This window comes from Arvicola amphibius, chromosome 3 (genome assembly GCF_903992535.2).
Source record: "Arvicola amphibius chromosome 3, mArvAmp1.2, whole genome shotgun sequence".
NCBI lineage: Eukaryota > Metazoa > Chordata > Mammalia > Rodentia > Cricetidae > Arvicola > Arvicola amphibius.
Genome location: NC_052049.1, coordinates 110,571,005 through 110,589,607, shown reverse-complemented (window position 1 = coordinate 110,589,607; position 18,603 = coordinate 110,571,005). Strand labels below are relative to the sequence as shown.

The window sequence follows — 18,603 nt, the reverse complement described above, 5'->3', positions numbered from 1 at the left end:
CTCAGTTATTGAATGTGTTAAGAACAGGGAGGTGTGGGTGAAGTGAAGAGTCCAGCTTTCCTCCTGGTCTCTATTTTGGACGGTAGATGGGTGGGGAATCCTGTCAGAGTGTGCGGTAAAGAGATGCTGTAGATCAGCTATGAGGAGTAGATGCCCTGAGTACAGCAGCGAGCAAGGAGGGCAAAGAAGGCAGTGAGCAAGCAGCGCAGGCTCCTGTTTTGAAGCTGTCATCGAGAGGAGGTGGCGGTGCGCTGGGAAGACTGTGTTCATAGCCCCTCATGCCACCCCTCCCCTGCTGGCCTCCAGTGAACCTGAATAAGTCGCTGCACACGTTCCTTTCCTCGGTGCCGTTCAAAATACTTGGCCTAATTAATGCCTTGGAGAAGGATCTGCTGTAGTTTATGGCAATGCGGAAGGGATGGTGGCCTGGCTCCACAGTGGCAGGAGAAAGTGGAGAAACCTCTCACACCAGGGCAGTTCAGGAAGCAGAGAGCTTGGGCCAGGACTAGAGGCAGATATAAAACCTTCCAGGCTAGGCCTCCATGGCCCAGTTCTGACAGCTGTCAGAACTGCTCAAATATCCCAGCTTTCCCTTGCCCAGTGGGAGGGATCTCAGCTATTGAATCTGCTCTGGTGGTTCCCTGCTCTGTCCAGAAGGCCACTCCTGCCCATCCCTTGCTTCCCTGTGAATCCCAAATGTGCCCTTTCTGCTGTCCTTGCCAGTGCTGCTGGTTCTTTGGTTAATTTTTTTGCTGTGGCTTGGTTTCCCTGTTCCACAGGTTCTGGAGAGAATCATGACGTGCTCTAGGAGCCTGATTCATATATGGTATTTCTTGCTGTTCTGTGCTTGTCAGGAGGCCCGATAACACACACACACACACACACACACACACACACACACACACACGCACGCACGCACGCACGCACACACGCACACACATGCACACCAACATGTAGTCAGACTTGGATTGGTGGTACCAGTGTTAATGTCACCTATAGGAGTAGCCATTCCCCAAATCCCACAGGATCTTTCCCTGTCTTTCAGAGCCCTCACCTAGGTCCCCAGCTCCCTGTCAAGCCTCTGCCTATACCTACATATGCATTTGCTATCCAGGCAGGAGGAAGAAATAAGGCTGAATCCCTTGAGAGAGCAGCATGTGGTTGGGTCAATGAATATGACCTGCTAGGGAAAGCGCTATTGGCTTTTGCCAGGCAAGTTCCTACTCAAATCCAAGAGACATACTGAGCAACCTGCTGTGTCCCAGATGGCAGTGGAATGTGGCTGCCAGAGAGGAGGGAGAGCAAGACCAAGGGTCGGCAGGAACAGTGGGCATGCATGCACCCAAGGTCAGTCTGGCCAATGATCAAAACGGGAAGGGTAAGAGGAAATAACGAAGCAAGACTTGGCATTGGAAACCCCCACAGGAGTGGCCCACAGCAGAGGCCACATTCCCGGTATGGACGGAGGAAAGAAGCAAGGTTTCAAGATTGAAACCTGCCTCTGAATAAGAGCAGTGGAGTTTATGGAGCACTTATCGGGGCTGGGCCTTGTCTATTCCCTCAGTCGATCCTCACGGCAAACCCAGAGAGTAGAAAAGCATTACTGTTTACTTATGGGGACATATGTCAATGGGGCTGACCCTGACAGCTCTCCGGCCTATTGTCAGGTAGGACCAGGGAGCAGTTCACACATGCTGCTGGGAGCATCTCCTGTCTTCTACTAGGTTGGGGACAGTGAGTCCAGGGGGGCGGGGGTGACTCCAGGTCCTAGGGAAGAGACCAGGCTCCCGCGGGCTTTGCTGGATGCTCACAGCAGGCAGAGTTGGCTCCTGCCAGCTTCGCACAGACTGTTCAGCTGTTCAGACCAGATGCGGGATCTGGACTGTCTCCAGTTAAGATTCCAGTTGTTGTTCACTTTGCCTCTTCTTTAGAAGTCACCAGATGTTGAGCAGAAACACACCACACCTGCATTTACCTCTCCCTACCCATGCAAAGTCAACAGGGTAGGGTGTGGCACAATGAGCGACACCCCCACAGTCCTCTTTCATCTCACTGGCGTTTACCTTATAGAGCCAACAGTGTCCCATGCCACGTATCTCTCTGTTGTACTTGGGTAAACCTGTCAGTTTTAAAGAGAAAAAGATGGGGCTTCAGAGTCGTCTCAGCAGGCAAGAGTGACTACTGCCCCAATTGTGAAGACCAGAATGCAGATCTCAGCACCTAGGAAACAAACTGGATGTCCCATAAATGCCTATACATGGGGTACCTTCAGGTGGGCCAGAGACAGTAGAAACGTGAGCATGCTTCCCCATGAGTGAATAGTGAGTAGCGTAATAGCGTGTTGGTTTCCCAAGCTCAGGGAGACAGACACAAACTCTGCCTCAAAGGAACAGGGGGTGGGTTGTGGTAGCAGAGGACACCCAGTGCTCTTTTCTGGCTGCACACGTGCCCAGGTGTGCATACCTGCACACACACATATGCATGCACAAAGAGACATTCACACATCCACAAAATATATAAATCTTTACAATTTTGTTGATTTGGATTTACAGAAAGCTGTCCAGGCTATGGATCAGCTTGAGGAACTTTGACAAAGGTATGTCTAGGTAGCCACTGTCATTATCAACACCTCAAGGGTCCCCTCCAGTTCCTTGCCCTTTTCTTCTGCTCTCCACTCTCTACACCCTTCTTCTTGCAGGCTGCCACTGTCCCAACTTCACAGCACATAGCTGTGCACGGGTAGCCTCCTTCTCCTTGACTCTAATTAGTACATTATCAATGCAGTATAGGTAGAGGTAAGTAAGTAAATAGGTATAAAGGTAGTCACAGGGCTCTAGTACAACCTGAGCATGACCGCTCTGGATGTGGACTTCTTTGTCAGGAAGGTGTGGCATCTCTCTGAAGGAGACCAAGCCCACTTGCTCATCCAGAAAGAGAGACAAGGATTTCCCACAATGTCCCAGTGTTCTTCAAAAGTCTGTGGGAGCCCTTGGGAGATGCCTTCTGCCTTTGTTCATGCAAGGACCAATTTGAAATGAACCCCGGGGCACACTCTCCACTTGAGCAGACTGGCCATGCCAGTTGTTCCCTCCTGGTGGCTCAGTTGCCTGTCTCTGAGGCAAGCCATTGGAAGGCAAGAAGAGCCCCCAGGACCCCCACAGTCTTTAGGGGGCAGGGAGATCTCTGGGTGGTTTCTGTGGTGCTTACAACAGTGGGTGATAGTTCATTCCACCTAATGAAAGCAGCCCTGTCTCAAGCCCCTGAATCACAGCACTCCTAATTACAGGCCTGACAATAGGAAGGACTGTGAAAACTGCTACCCTTAGCTGCTGGGCCTGCCAGAGCCTCAGAGCTCCGGAAGTTGCCTGCAGGAGCTCCTCTGAGCATGCTTTCCTCTGGCCCTGGATAGGCCTGGATCCCATGTGACAGGGTGACAGAAGAGGGCAGACACAGTTAGATTAGGAATGGCTGTGCTCACAGTTATAGCTGCAGTCCTGAGCACTCATGAGGCCAGTGAGTCTTGCTGAATGCCAGCCTCCCCAACCCCCTGCCTCCCAGACCTTAACCAACAGGGCTGGAACATCAACAAAAGGAAAGGGCCCACAGCCGGGAATTTAGTGTCTCTAAGCACATAGCCTGGTTGGAGATACCATCTCCATGTGGATTGGACAGAGCATCAGCAAGGGGGCAGTTAAATGTACTGGGTCAGCTCAGATGGTAGAGTGCCTCCCTAGCATGAGGAGCCCCTGAGTTCTTTCTCGAACCCTACAGAAACCACGTGCAATGCCATAGGCTTGGTGCTTGGGAGGTAGAGCAGGAAGCTCAGAATTGAAAGTTACCCCTGGCTGCATACTGAGTTTAAGGGTAGGTTGGGTTACCTGAGATCCTGTCTGGAAAGAAAGCAGGGTAGGGGGAGACCAACAAGTGTGTTATCCTGAAAACTCAAAGAGGCTTCTATTGTTAGTCCATGAGCTGTGTGAATTAGGGCCGTTCTTCAGAGCGCCAGGTGTGGTAACAGTGGCCTTGGTGGCCGTGTGAGAAAGTCACCGCCAGTGAGGCCCAAACTCTGGCCGCTGTTTCTTTTCCACACCGCTATGACATAAACAATGTGCAGCGTATATAATGCATATTGATTTTCCAATCATGAGATTTCTTTGCCTTCTTCAAAATTTACATTGGATTTTCTAAAAGCAATCGCTTTAATAAATGAAATGAAAGCTTAGCCTTTAAGCTACAATCAAGTCATAGCAACTCTCTCTTCTGTGGTGGTGTATCCTATCCCAGGCACTGTCCTGACTGCTTTCTGTGCATTCATTCATTTAACCTTTACAATATATTTATAGAATATATAATATCTCTGTTCCTGGTTTCCACATGGGGAAACTGAGGCACGGAGATTTCAAGTAACTGGCATATGATTAGATGGCCAGGATCTAGTTGCGCTGGCTCTAAAGGTTCTTCAGAATCTCTATGTTTACGTTGCCCTCACTGAGAGCTGAGGTGAGAAACTCAGTGCTTAGACTCTTCCTTCAGGCGTCCACCCATCTGTACCGTGATCACAGCCATTCAGCAAGTACTTCCTTAGTGTTGATCATAGGCTAGGCATGTCTGTAGACACGACCAAGATTGTAGATGACACACAGGGATCCCTTGCCTCCTGAAAAGCTCATTCTTCATGAGCATCAGGTGGCTTGATAACTATCAAGGACATTTTAGATCATGGTTCTCATACAAAGAATAAGAAACGGGGTAATTAGTCCAAAGGGCTGGAAATGGCCTGTTCAGTGGGCATCCAGAGATGGCTGTACAGTGGTAAATTGCTTGCCATGCAAGCCTGAGGACCTGAGCGTGACCCTCTAAGATCCACATAAAGTCAGCCATGCTAGGATGTATCTGTTACCCCAGCATTCCTATGTTGGCATGGGAGGCAAAGACAGGAGAATCCTGGAAGCCTGAAGGCCAGCTAGCCCAGCACCCATAGCATTGAATAACAAAGAGACCTTTCTGGTTAACTTTTCCTGCTTCCATGATAAACACCATGACAGAGAAGCAATCTGAGGAGGGAAGAGTTTATGTGCACTTACCACTCCCAGGTTACAATCCAGCGCTGGGGGAAATCAGAGCAGGAACTCAAAGCAGGAGCCTAGCGGCAGGAACTGAAGCAGAGGCCAAGAAGGAACTCTACTCAATGGCTCACTTCCTGGTTTTTGTCCAGCTAACTTTCATGTTACAGCCCAGAACCACCTGCCAAGGGATGATACCACTACAGTGGACTGGGCTCTCTTACAATATTAATTAAGATTCGAGACTGCCATAGGTCAATCTAAAGGAGGAAATACCTGATGTTCCCTCTACTCAGGTCTGTCTAGGCTTATGTCAGCTTGGTAAAATCTAAGCAGCACAGAGACCCTGTCTGTAGTGAGGAGCCTGCCGCCAGGCTCCAGGCCGCCTGGCTAGCTTAAGCCCCAAAATAAGAACACACAAACTGTATTCTTTTAAACACTGCCTGACCCATTAGTTTCAGCCTATTACTCACATCTTGACTAACCTATATCTAATAACCTGTGTAACACCACAAAGTGGTATCTTACCGGGAAAGATTCAGCATGTCTGACCTGGTGGCTGGCTTCATCGCATCTGTCTCCCTGAGGAGAGGCACGGCAGTCTGTCCCAGAGAGGAGAGGTGGGGCAATGTCTGAGCCATCTACCTCACTTCCTTTTTCCTGTTCTGTCTACTCCACCTATCTAAATCTTGCCCTAGCAAAAAGCCAAGGCAGTTTGTTTATTAGCCAATGAGAATCCTCCATCATTTTGGAAGTAGCTTACTTCTTGTTCACCTAGGTAATATTATGTCCTTCTAGAGTCTTTGATGGAGTTGAAGAATGGATAGATAGTTATAGTTTTCCTTAGTTGTGATAAAAGATAAAGTAGATATAAATATTGTAACTATAATTCTTGCTTGAAAACTGTTTTGTTATATGCATTTTTACTATGTTAATGTTAAAGCCTTTCTCTTTTGTTTAAACAGAAAAGGGGGAGATGATGGAGGATTCTCATTGGCTAATAAACAAACTGCCTTGGCTTTTCGATAGGGCAAAATTTAGATAGGTGGAGTAGATAGAACAGGAAAAAGGAAGTGAGGTAGATGGCTCAGACAGTTGCCCCGCCTCTCCTCTCTGGGGCAGACTGCCCCATGCCTCTCCTCAGGGAGACAGATGTGATGAAGCCAGCCACCAGGTCAGACATGCTGAATCTTTCCCAGTAAGACACCATTTGTGGTATTACACAGATTATTAGAAATGGGTTAAAGCAAGATGTGAGAATTAGACAATAAGAGGCTAGAAATAATGGGCCAGGCAGTGTTTAAAAGAATACAGTTTGTGTGTTGTTATTTCGGGGCATAAACTAGCCAGGTGGCCAGGAGCCGGGCAGGATGAAAAGCAGGCCTGCCCACACCTCATCACTACACCTGTCTCACAATTTGGAAGGCAAGCTTGTCCTCTGCCCTCCACACACTTGCCATGACACTCATATGCCCACACTCACACACATAAATGCACATGCACACATGTACCTCATATTAGAGATAGTGTGTGTGTGTGTGTGTGTGTGTGTGTGTGTATGTGTTCAGAGGAAGCAGACGTGTAGTCTGAGGCAGAGTGCAAAGCAATGGCAGAGCTTTGGTTCAGGCATATGTCTATCTGACCACAGAGGGCAGGGGTTTACTGAACAGAACTCTGTAGGGAGACATCAAAAGTTAACACTGTTTTCTCAGCCTCCTGACCCGGCCCAGACCTCTGTGCCCTATGGCTTCACCCTCAAATGATGAGCTAGTCCCTTCTCCCCACAGCTCACAATCTTTCTTCAGATCTGTCCTCTCAGGCCAGTAACAGAGCCCTGTGCCCAGCCAAGTAAATATTTCATGGAGATTTTAATTTAACTCTCAGGGAATTCATCCAACACTGAGAATAGACTGTCACCTCAAGAAATAGCACCAGGGATGACTTAGACCTAGAGATGACATTGCCACCCCCTCCCCACGAATGCTAATGTGCCTCTGGCTATCACTGTGACATGCGAAGCCCAATAAACAGGCTTGCAAGAGCTGCCAGGGCTTTTTCTGAGCAGAGGCTCAGGAGGACAGGCTTGGGGGTGGAGGGAAAATACCTGTACAGGCACCAAACTGGACACTGTGTGTGTGTGTTTGTGTGTGTGTGTGTGTATGTGTGTGTGTGTGTGTGTTTGTGCACGCCTATACAAGTGACCAAAACTGGACCCAATTATATTCCCTTATCCTTGATTGATTCTGAAAGAAAGGAAGCACCTTGTCTATCTAGTAGGCAATGACACCAAACATTTTACAGGTGCCATGTGACTGCTAGGCATTCTCTCTGACCACCACTGGTAGATGGAGTGGGCAGCCAGTCTGATCATGCACGCAGGAGGACAGCACATGTGTGTCACTATGGAGTTTAAGTGATTACATCCCCAGGCACAGAAGAGGCAGCAGGGGGCATGAGTCCCTGACTCCTTCAGAGTCCTTGCCTCCCTGCTCTGAGACTCCAGTTCCCTGGGCATCTACATAGATGGGGGTGGAAGGAGAAAGGCGTGTAACAGGTAAATCAATCGAAAGTCAGAAGTGTGTGATTCTCATCTGGATCAGGTTGAGACACTTTATCAATGTACCTGCCTGAGCTGCAGAGGAAGAGACTTGGGGAGCTCGGCTTATCCACAGAGCAGGACCTGTGGCTGGCCTCCGGATCAGCCCAGGCCTGCCTACTCTGTCCCTTCCAGGAGTGTAATTAGCACCCTGCTGACAATTGCTTCAGCCAATGTCGTGCTTGGGTTCCCTGTTAATGCTGCCCTGGTGTTAAGGGGCTCCTGATTATGGGCGGGTTAGGAAAGGATGTCCGCCCTCTAGTGGGGAAACTGGGCCTTCAAGTCCCCTGGCCTGATAACAGACACATGTATCAATCAGGCCAGAGTCCAGCATGGGGCCTCCTGAAAAAATAAAAGTCCCTCGTATATCAGCCATTTGCCAGAAATCAACCTGGTTCCACGGTCAGCAAGAAAGGGCTTGAGCATAGACTGTGTTTAGGGGTTCTCCACCTGCCCCTGAACTGTCCTCGCTGTCCTTAGGACCTGATGTGTACCTACTTGCAGATATAAAGATGAATCTTTCTAGAAAAGTATTGTTAATGATCATTTGTTAAGCCCATAGCATATGCTAGGCACTGTGTTTCATGCACAGGGTGTACAATCTCTCTTAGCTTCTTAATGTCCCCAGATTGGCCATTGTTATCTCATGTTAAAGTGAGAAGTAGGCACGGGGAAGCCATGAGGACTTCCTATGGTCGCAGAGATGAACGTGAGCCCAGTTCAGTGTGGTGCCAGTGACACAGGCTTATGGTCACAGCAGGGGGAAGAGAGGACTGGCTTCAAAGTCCGTTCCCTTGTGGATGTCACAAAGAATGCCAGCCCCTCTTCAGAGCCTCAGCCGGGCCTTGATTGGAACTCTTTGTGCTCTTCAGAGGTAATCTACCCCAGAGTGAGGACTTCTGGGATGCTCAGCACCATCTTATTCTGGGCAGCACTTTCAGAGCCTTCCAGAGATAAGTGAGGCAATTAGAGAGTTGAGTGAAGGACCGCCAGGAAAGAAAGGCAGTCTGCATGAGAAGCAGGTGCAGGCTGGGCTCAAAGAGGCATGGGGAGCTGAGGTGCAGGGGCAGATAGCTTCCTCGGGGCAGAAGCTGAGGCTTTGTAAAATGGTAAGAGGGAAGAACGTTCTAGAAGCTGGTCATAGGCAGCACAGTGGAGTTGAGAGGATTCGTAAGGTGCTGGGGGCAGCGCACACAATCTACTCTTCCCGAGAGGTCACAGAGGATTTGGGGAATGCCTGTTTGCCGACTGGCATTTGTTTCTCCCAGAGGTTTCCAGAGAATGGGGTGATGATGTGAGGCCTGGGAGGGTCCCCAACTGTACAGAAAAAGCACAAAGTCATTTGGAAAAGACCTGAGGGGCTGAGTAGCCAGGGGCCTACTAGCATGCCTGGCACTCACCATGGACTTTGGAAGGAAACGCCATGTGTTTCCAGAAGGCCCTTTGAGACAATGCTGACCATCAAGTTCAGCGGCAGCTACACCACCACTACCACCCCAACAGCAGAAGTGGACCAGGCCGTGCTTGTAACTTACCAGCTCACCCTCCCGCTACTGCAGAAGCTGGGCTTCATTACCCTCCTTGACAGACGAGCACACTGAGGCCAAGAGAAGTGAAAAGGCTGTCCAAGGTCACACGGCAAGAGAGTTGACTGAGTCCAGACAGGTCTGCCCCCCACGGAAGGCTGTCAGCCCCCACACATTGATAAGATACCGCAGTCCCTACAGTTTGTCCAGGGCTCCTCCATGCAACCATCTCTCTTGGCTCACGTTGTCTCCTTAGGCAGACACTGAACCATTTCATAGTCAGAAAATTTGTTGGGAGAACACGGGCTAGTCAGCAGTGAGAGTTAGGGGCAGCCTGCTGACTGTTCCCTCATTCAGGGAAAACCATAGGAGGAGGCAAGCCAGAACACTAGGAGACCCTGCTGGGTGCAACAGAGATTTTTTTTTCCCAAAGTAGAGAGGGCAGTGGCTATCTTAAAATGGCAGCCAAGGTAACTGTGCAAACTTTGTCCACTTGGGGGGTGGGCAGGCTGGATGGCTACCAATGAATGTCCTCATCATTCTCAGGGAACCTCAGGGGAGACCATGGGCTCAGGCAATCTGAGCAGACCCAATCCCTACTGTGAGCATGCTTTTCCTCCCAGCCCAGGGCCAGATCTCCAGAGAAGTATGGGCCAGTCTGTAGGCTTTGGGCTTTGATAGCAATGTGGCCACTGCATGATCCCCGTTAACTTCCGATGAGGCAAAGCGGGGTATGTTTTGGAAGTCACCTCCAGGCCAGCTCCTGCCTGGCCCAGCCTTGTAAATTCTACCAACATTCAGGAGATAAAAGGGGGGGGGGCATCCCTCAGAGGCAGCATACAAAGGCCTTCAAAGAACTCTTTCAATCATAACTAAGCAAAGGAGTGGGGCCTGGCGCTCAGGGGGAATACGTTTAAACAGCCATATGTGTGTGTTACCTCCACCACACAGCAGACGTGTGTTCTCTTGTCTCTGATCTCAGCCCAACTCTTGGCCTGGTCTGCTTTACCAGCCCTAGGATGTCAAGTTCATGCCTGAGCCCCACAGTTTCCTCCCTGACCTCCCCAGATGCAAGGTCCCTGCAGTTGCTGCCCAGCCTGGGGAGCAGGTTCCGCCTTCAGCTTCTTACCCTCATCCATTCCTCACCATTTCGAGCTTTCATCACCTTTTAGGGCAGAATGGGAGACATTTTTTAAAAAGTCACATGATCTCGAGCAAGGCAGAAACACCTGGGACTGATGGCTGGCAAGCCAGGGAGCTCCCTGACTGAACCCTTTCCCTTCATAGTTAAGGAGCCCGTTCCTGTCAAACAAAAACGAGGAGGTTGGGGTCCAGCTGTGACAAGATTCAGATCGTCAGATTTCCCATCCACTGCTCTCTCCCATGGAGAGCATAGCCTTCTGCCCCACCATAAGGCCTCAGACCGGCTGCCATGTGCCTGTGTTCCCCTCAGCCTCCCGCGCTAGCCATTGTTGCGCTGGTGCGGTCCCAACCCCCTTGCTTGTTAGTGTGTCTTCATGGCACATTATCTCCTCGTCTGAAGGCTGCTTTATAGCATAATGTCTTTTTAACTAAGGTAAAAGAAAATGAACACACATCTTTTGGAATAATCTGATCCCACGTGATCACAGCTGGCACCCCGGGGTGCGCTGAAGCCAAGGTAGATAATTACTCTTCTATACCGAGTCAATTAAATATAAAAAACAGCTGCCACCAAGCCTCTTGCCGGTTTCTGTAGCTTGCGACTGCCTCTTCAGTTTCCCTGCCCCCAACCTCTTCCAGCCTGGGAGAAAGGAAAGAGAGGGCAAGAGCATGGAATCAGCTTTGCCAGCCAGAGGCAGTTTTCTATGTGTGGTCCAATTTGGAGAAGTTTGTAATGCTACGGAAACAGCCTGGCTGTGCCGGGGCATGCTGTCTCCACCTCCACAGGTGGAGGAAGGAGGGATGTAGCCCATTTCCAGTTCTCTGCCCATATGGACATATGGATTGTTCTGGCATTCATAATGTCTTTGTTGGCCAACATGGATAAACTTGCAGAATGATTTCCAAATTAGCGTTCAAAGTTTGCCCCCTTTAGAGAAAAGCTGAGTGTGGACAAAGGAAATCTGGGGTGGTCGCAATTTTCACTGGGCAGTCGATTTGGAGTTCTGAAAAAAGAAATCACCAGAGAAAGGAACAGAGGCTGAGTTTACCCCTTGCTCGTTTTGCCATCGTAGTCTTTTTAAAAGGTTTAATTAGTGGTGTGTGTGTGTGTTTGTGTGTGCATACGCATGTATGCAAGTGCCCATACATGTGTGTATGTGTATTCATGAGTATGCAGCTTCATGTGATAGTGTGTGCACATGTGAAGGGCCAAAAGAGGACACTGTCATCTTCTTCTATCATTCTGCCCTTATTCCCTCTCTCTGAACAGGAAGCTTACTATTTGGGTGCATTGAGCTCCCGGAATTCATATGTCTCCACCCCTATCAATGTTAGGGTCATAAGAATGCCTGGCTTCCTGTGTGGGTCCTGTGGATTTAAACCGATGTCCTCATGCTTGCACAGAACAGCAAACACTCTTACTGCTGAGCCACTTGCCCAGCTCCAGTCAATCTTCCTGTGTGTGCATGTGCGCACGCGCATGCATGTGTGTGTGTGTGTGTGTGTGTGTGTGTGTGTGTGTGTGTGTAGAAGTCAACTTTAAGTATTATTTCTTGTGAACTATTCACCTTGATATTCTGGGGCAGGGTCTCTAATTAGTCTAGGACAGTGATCTGTAAGTTTTCCCCTTTAATAAATAACCCTTTTATTAATCATAATTCCAAACTGGTGTGGGATTGTTTTGTGACTTACGTCTACAAGTTTGGAACTTACCAGTTAGGCTATGCCGTCCAGGTAGTGAGCCCCAGATACATGCCAGGGCATGGCTGCAGGTACACTGGGATCACAAGCGTGCACCACCAGCACCAGATTTTTAAGCATGGGTACAGGGTACACTCAGATCCCCACACTTGCAGAGAAGCACTTTGTTGGCTGAGCGGTCTCCCCAGTGCCCTGTCTTCACGCTCACTTCAGTTCCTTCACTCTGATTGTTTGAACTCTTGCCCCTCCCGTGCCTGGCTCTCAGGCAGGTCCGTGCTCCTGCTCTACAGAACACCATGCCCTCAGGCATAGCCTTGCACCTGCAGGCCTTTGAGGCTGCCTTCCTGGCTTTGCATTCAGCTCACAAGCTGAATTCAAGCCCGTGCCACTGTCACTGAGGGGCTGAGGGGCTGAAAGGCCCAAGAAAAAGCCGCTAAAGAGTCCCCGAAATGAAGATGCTGACAATCTTCTAATCAAACCCCACTCTGTCACCCAAGGGCTGATTCACTGGGTAGCAGTCATCAACACTCTCGCAGAAACAGGGAATGAGCCACTCACATCTCCCCTTCTTCATTAAAATCCCCTCTCATCTGCACTCCAGTTTCTCTGAAGGGTGGTTCTACTTGATTAGGGTCTAAGTTTGCTAACCTGGGCTGGGGCATGAATTGAGAATGGAAGACTGGCACGAAACTGCTGAAAGTGAAACTTGATGATAGATTTACCCTTCCCAAGCACGAGTCCCATCAGCATCTGTGTGAGGTACGATCCTCATTGCTGCAACCACCCCCTCCCCCCCCAGCAGCAACCTGCAAAAGCAGAGGTTCATTTTGGTTCACGGTTCGGAGGAAACAATTTATCATGGAGAGGAAAGCATGGTAGAAGGCGCCTCTGTCCATGGCTGCACGATTGTTGCAGCGTGACTTTCCCTTGTGTCTCTGTGATTCAGAAGGTGAGAGAAAGAATGTCCCCAGGCTGCCAAACTCTAACCTCAAAACTCCACCATTCTGGCCTTGTCTTCGGTCTAGTCCCCAGAGGTTCCAAAATGTTCTTTAACCTCCCTAAACCAGCAGAGGCCATATGTTCAAACACGGGAGCCCATGTTCTCACATCCAAAGCATAACAGCATCCTACTTTCTTGCAATTGTATGGCAGTCGTTGAGTGCGTGTGCACACACATGCATACTCTGTGTGCCCACACCCACTCAGGACAAATGGATTTGTGGACACTCACTTTTCTTCCTGCTTTTGAGGAAATATATGAAATATAAATATATTACCTGTGTGTTGAACATAGCTCTTAACTATTCACTCTTAAATATTAAAATATAGATTATTGTCACTTGCTATAAATATAGAATCTTATGTAAGACCACAAAGAATCTGACCCTGGGGTCTAGAACGAGACTCAGGAGTTCACATTTTAATTGGTCGACTGAACGCTGCAGGTACTACAGGTAGATATAAGTGACCCCATACGCTATGTTTTGAGCATTATGTTAGAGAATTGCTGTGATGAACAGAATACTCTCTTCCCTGTATGTCCTTGCTTTGTGGATGAGGCTGTGGAATTCTAGGCAAGCTTGATCCATTCTTTAGTTAGGCAGAGGGTGGGCTAGAACTGAGTCCTGTCTCTGGGCTTTCTCACAGCCCCAGGTATTGGGTTGTAGACAACAGGAAAAGACGTCTTTTCAACAGAATGGATTTAAATTAGATCCAAGGAAGAATTTCTGACAGAGAGGAACACTGAGAAAGCTTGCCGAGAAGGTCTCCTCTCCTGGAATGTTTGGAAATTGATTCTGCGTGGCCTGACTGTGGTCCCTCTTGTTTGTAAATTACCTTTGTAGTCTGAGGGGTCTAAAAGTAATTAGACATGAGTCACGGCTTCAATCTGGGTCCTTCTGAGAGTGATGGTTTAGGTCTGGACTGAGCCAAGAATCCTGACCAGAATAACATCTCCTCAGCAGGCACAGCCTGTGGTCGCTGGTCCCCTCTGTCCTACCTCCTCTGATAGTCTGTCTCTGTGTCCTTTCAGAAAGCTGATCTGGCTGTGGCAGGCCTCACCATCACAGCTGAACGTGAGAAAGTGATTGATTTCTCGAAGCCATTCATGACGCTGGGAATTAGTATTCTTTACCGAGTTCATATGGTAAGAGACTTATTTTATAAGCATTTATGCCATTAAAGTTATTTGCATGCAAACACCGAGTTATATGGTAATAATGAATGACTCACAGAAATATTTGGATTTCGAGACTTAAATGCAAATGCACTGGGCTATTTTTTCCTCCATCAGCTGCAGGATCTTACAAACAGGAGAAATGGGAAATTCGCACTTGGGAGCTTTCCAGCAAAGATGGCTTCTGTCTCTAAATAGGGATGGCTGGGAGGGCCACTTGAGACACAGGATGTCAGTGATTGGCCTCAGTCTCGCCCTTCCAGGACACAGGGACCAAACCTTAGATAAGCGCACCAGCAAGCTCATGGCTCCTCTGCCTCCAGGGTTCACTTTGTTCCCTCTGGGCATTATAAGACTGTGGGGCTGCAGGCTTCGTCCTCTCTTGCTTTTCGGTGATGTTTCTTGGTTCTTGTTTTTCAGAGATCTATTCCTGCCAGTACTACTGGCTACCTACATTCCTTGTTTGTTTGCTTTTATTTTTTAAAGGATTTTTTTTCTGGCTATGATAGCATCAAAATGAATACATAGGAACACACCAGTAGTCAGCCAGAGATGGACATGCCATCTGAATGTCTTGCCTGGTGGAAAGAGCAGGAGTCACTCTGGTTGTGTGTCATCAATCAAATGGATCATCACTCTGGGGCCAGCCAATAATGGAAACTTCCTTGCTCACATTATTAGGCCGGAAGATTCTTCCTCTCCTCCTTCATCGAAACTACCTCCAGGTGTACAGCTGTCATAGCCTTCCCCTGTATTCTAGTCCCTTTCAGTGGCCATAATTTAACTGTCACACATGCTCCAGGATGTAACCTGACATCACGAGGCTCGATGACAATGGCTTTCATTTATTGAGTACCTCTGTGTCCCAGACACTACCAGATAACTGTGAGGTGGATTCTAGTTCGGGAGTGAATTAGGTCCCTATAAAATACACGATGAAGTCCGAAGCCCCAGGATCTGAACATGCAGCCTTTCTTGGAAACAGTCCTTTCCAATGCTAAGGAGAGCTAAGATAAAGTCTAGCAGGAGAGCCAACCAGAGGCCGCCCACACTCTCTCCGAGTTTGGCTCTCTGCAGAGGAGACCCGGTGTGTTTTTGCAACTCCAGCCTGGCTTACAGAGACACTGTCTTTGAAAGAAAAAACAACAGTTCGCCAGTGGGCATATCCGCCCTATATGCAAATCTGAATGCCCCTGGGAATCAAGGAGGGCCTGCATTTGAAGCTGTGGCCGGGTTCCTATAGGACAGAAATCACTGTGTTGTGGAGCCCATCCAGAAGGCTTGACTTATCAGAGTTGCACTGTTTTCTCCTGGGCTACATGGTTGGGAAAGATGGCTAGAGCATCTAGAAGAGATTAGAGTCAAATGTTAAGCTCTACTGACAGACTCAGGGGCAGCGAGGAGTTTGTTACAGTTGGTGACACTGTGCCTTGTGGAGTAAGGAGGCTGTGACACTCTGACCCCATGTCCTTCCTTGTCCTGTTTTGATGAAAGTTTCTGTTTACTGAGAGTCTCTACATTCCAGATACTTGTGGTTTAGCTGTGTGGTGCGCTCTAGGTTGCTATTGAATTGCGTCCTCTTCAAAGTACATGTTGAAGTCCTAATTCCAGAGACCCATGCACATGACCTCATTGGGAAAAAGAGTTCTTGCTGGGGTTATAAAGAGGTAAGGGAAAGTCATTCTGGATTCAGATAGGTCCTTGTCCAATGACTAGCCAGCATCCTTGCAAAAAGAGGAGGGTTTGACTGGATGAAGTGCTTCATGTTTTCATTCCAGCAGTGGGAGAGGCAGAAACCTCTGCGAGTTCAAGCCTGGTCCTCTCTACCTAGCAAACTCCAGGCCAGTCAAATTTACATAGTGAGATCTTGTCTCAAAAACAATTTATTTAAAGGGAGCAGGCAATTTGGACACAGATGCACAGGGGAGAAAACCATGTGGAATCAAGCACAGAAACTGCAGGCATCTCCATGCCAACAGGCATCAGTGATCTCCAGCAACCACACAAGTTAGGAGAAATGCGAACCCTCTCCTGGGGGCCTCTGAAAGAGCTAGACACTGCTGTGGCATCATTGGGCCTTCCGTCCTCAAAATAACTGGGAGACGACACATTCCTGTTATTTTAAATATCCTGGTTGTGGACTTTGTCTCGGCTATCCTGGAAAGCTAACACGGTTGTGCTGTGCTAATTTTAGGAATGAGGACATGAGTATGATCAGTTTTAAAAGTAGGTCAAGGGCACATGCTAATAGCTCACACATGCTAATCACATGTTAGAAAGCCAAAGAGCAAGATCTGATTTCAGCCTTTGTATAACCAGCCTGTGTGGGCTTTGGTGACTTGTCCTGTAGACTGTACTCTCTCTTTCTCATTGGGTCCTCTGGATTGTTCTCCAAGGGAAAGCAGGTGGGTACTAACATCTCATCATACAGAGCAGGAGACCAAACTCGCACATGAAGCTATCTCAGAGAAAGGCATTGCAGGGTGGGGTTCTTGACTTCCAGCAAGTCTCATGTCTCCAGCTTCCTCTCTCCTCTCTCTAGAGCCCCCAAAGGGCTTCCCAAAGGAAGGGAGAAACAACAGCTTTTTTTCGTACTACCTGCTCTGGCAAGCTATAGAAACATAGTCAGGCTGTGGCCCTGATTTCCCAATCAATGCTAAGGAAACTAGAACCCTGGTGGTAACCTGCTGACCTATCGGCAGCCCTACGACTAGAAGCACCCAACCCCAGGTGTTTGCACCCTCTGGTACTCACGCTTGACCTGTCCAGCGTGGGGAACTGCAATATTGAGCAGTAACTCTGTGCAGCACTGCACCCTAGTTATCAGCCCTGTGGGCTTCCTAAATGAGACTGTCAACCAAGTATTTATTATACCTACCTCAGAAACCTATGGCTGTGTTTGTCTCATGAATTACCTCCTGGGACATTAAGTTTTGTGTGCCAACTTGCAAGGCTACAGCTTCTGCATATGATGTGGTTCACTATCAGTCCAGGTGTTTCCGGAAAGGTATTTGGAGCTGTGGTGACTGTAATTAATCAACCAGAGTTCTCTGGTACTCCGACCTTTGCCTTTAAATCCATCCAGCCTCACCCTGTGTGCCTTTGTCCAACTTCCCCCTTTTATAAGGATGTTCATCACTGGGACAGGCCTCATCTGAATCCAGTACAATTTTATCTTAACTCTCCATAGCATTGACAAGGACTCTATTTTTCAAATAAGGTTGCACAATCATACATACAAGTCATGGGAGTTAGGACTTCAACATGCTTTGAGAGTGACATGGGTCAACGGCAAGAATGTAAGTGAGGCTCTCTTAATTAGTTTAGTGCTACAAGAGCAAGGAGGGGCTTTCTAAAGAAGGGATTCTGCTCCAGACCAGAGCAGAGATCTGCCTAAGATTCTAGCCTGTTGATCTTTTGGACTTACAAACTTCTACAGTTACATAGTTAAATACAAGAGTCTCTCTCTCTCTCTTTCTCTCTCTCTCTGTCTCTCTCTCTCTCTCTCTCTCTCTCTCTCTCTCTCTCTCTCTCTCTCTCTCTCTCTCTCTCTCTCTCTCTGTGTGTGTATGTATAGTAGATAGGCAGTTGAATGAATAGGTAGATTGATAGAGCAATCCATAGATAGATAAATGATAGATAATAGGTAGATAAATAGATACATTCATATATATAGATGTAGGTAGATAGATAGATAGATAGATAGATAGATAGATAGATAGATAGATAGGATGGAGCCGAGAGTTCTATATCTGGACCAGCAGGCAGCAGAAAGAGAGTGAGACACTGAACCTGGTTTGAGCATTTGAAACCCCAAAGCCCACCCCTAGTGACACATTTCCCCCAACAAGACCACACCTACTCCAACAAAGTCTCACCTACTCCAACAAGACCACACCTACTCCAACAAGACCACAACTCCTAATCCCTGTCAAGTAGCACCACTCCCTAATGGCCAAGCATTTAAATATATGAGCCCATGGGGGGCATTCCTATTCAAACCACCACAAAGATATATAGAAAATTGATAGATGATAGGCAGACAGACAGACAGATAGATATCATATGATATAATATGGCTATAGAAATATATAAGTATGGATATGCCTGTATCTTCCATCATTACTGTTTTCCTGGAGAAGCCTGACTGACCAATACAGTCTCCCCTGCTAGGCCAGAATCTCTCCTCTCTCTAGCCCCATGGCGAGGGACCAGTGTGCTACCCAGCTGTTCAGAACTAATTTTTATTGGGGCTGAACGCAGTGAAAAATAAGTTCTGGCATGAACAACTTACACTGAGCAGACCTGACAGTTTATGCATTTATTCAACAAATATTTACCAAGTGCATTCTGTGTGAGGCACTATGCTTAGAAAGTACCAGAAACTCGAGGGGTGAA

At 48.1% G+C, this 18,603-nt stretch overlaps 1 protein-coding gene across 1 annotated transcript in view; it reads left to right on the top strand.

Moving 5' to 3' along the window:
- Window positions 1–18,603, top strand: part of Grik4 (glutamate ionotropic receptor kainate type subunit 4) — a 288,631-nt gene that overhangs the window by 231,138 nt on the left and 38,890 nt on the right. The window contains exon 12 of the mRNA XM_038322435.1: window positions 14,062–14,175. Coding sequence (XP_038178363.1) covers window positions 14,062–14,175 — 114 coding nt within the window. The remainder of the gene's footprint in view (window positions 1–14,061; window positions 14,176–18,603) is intronic.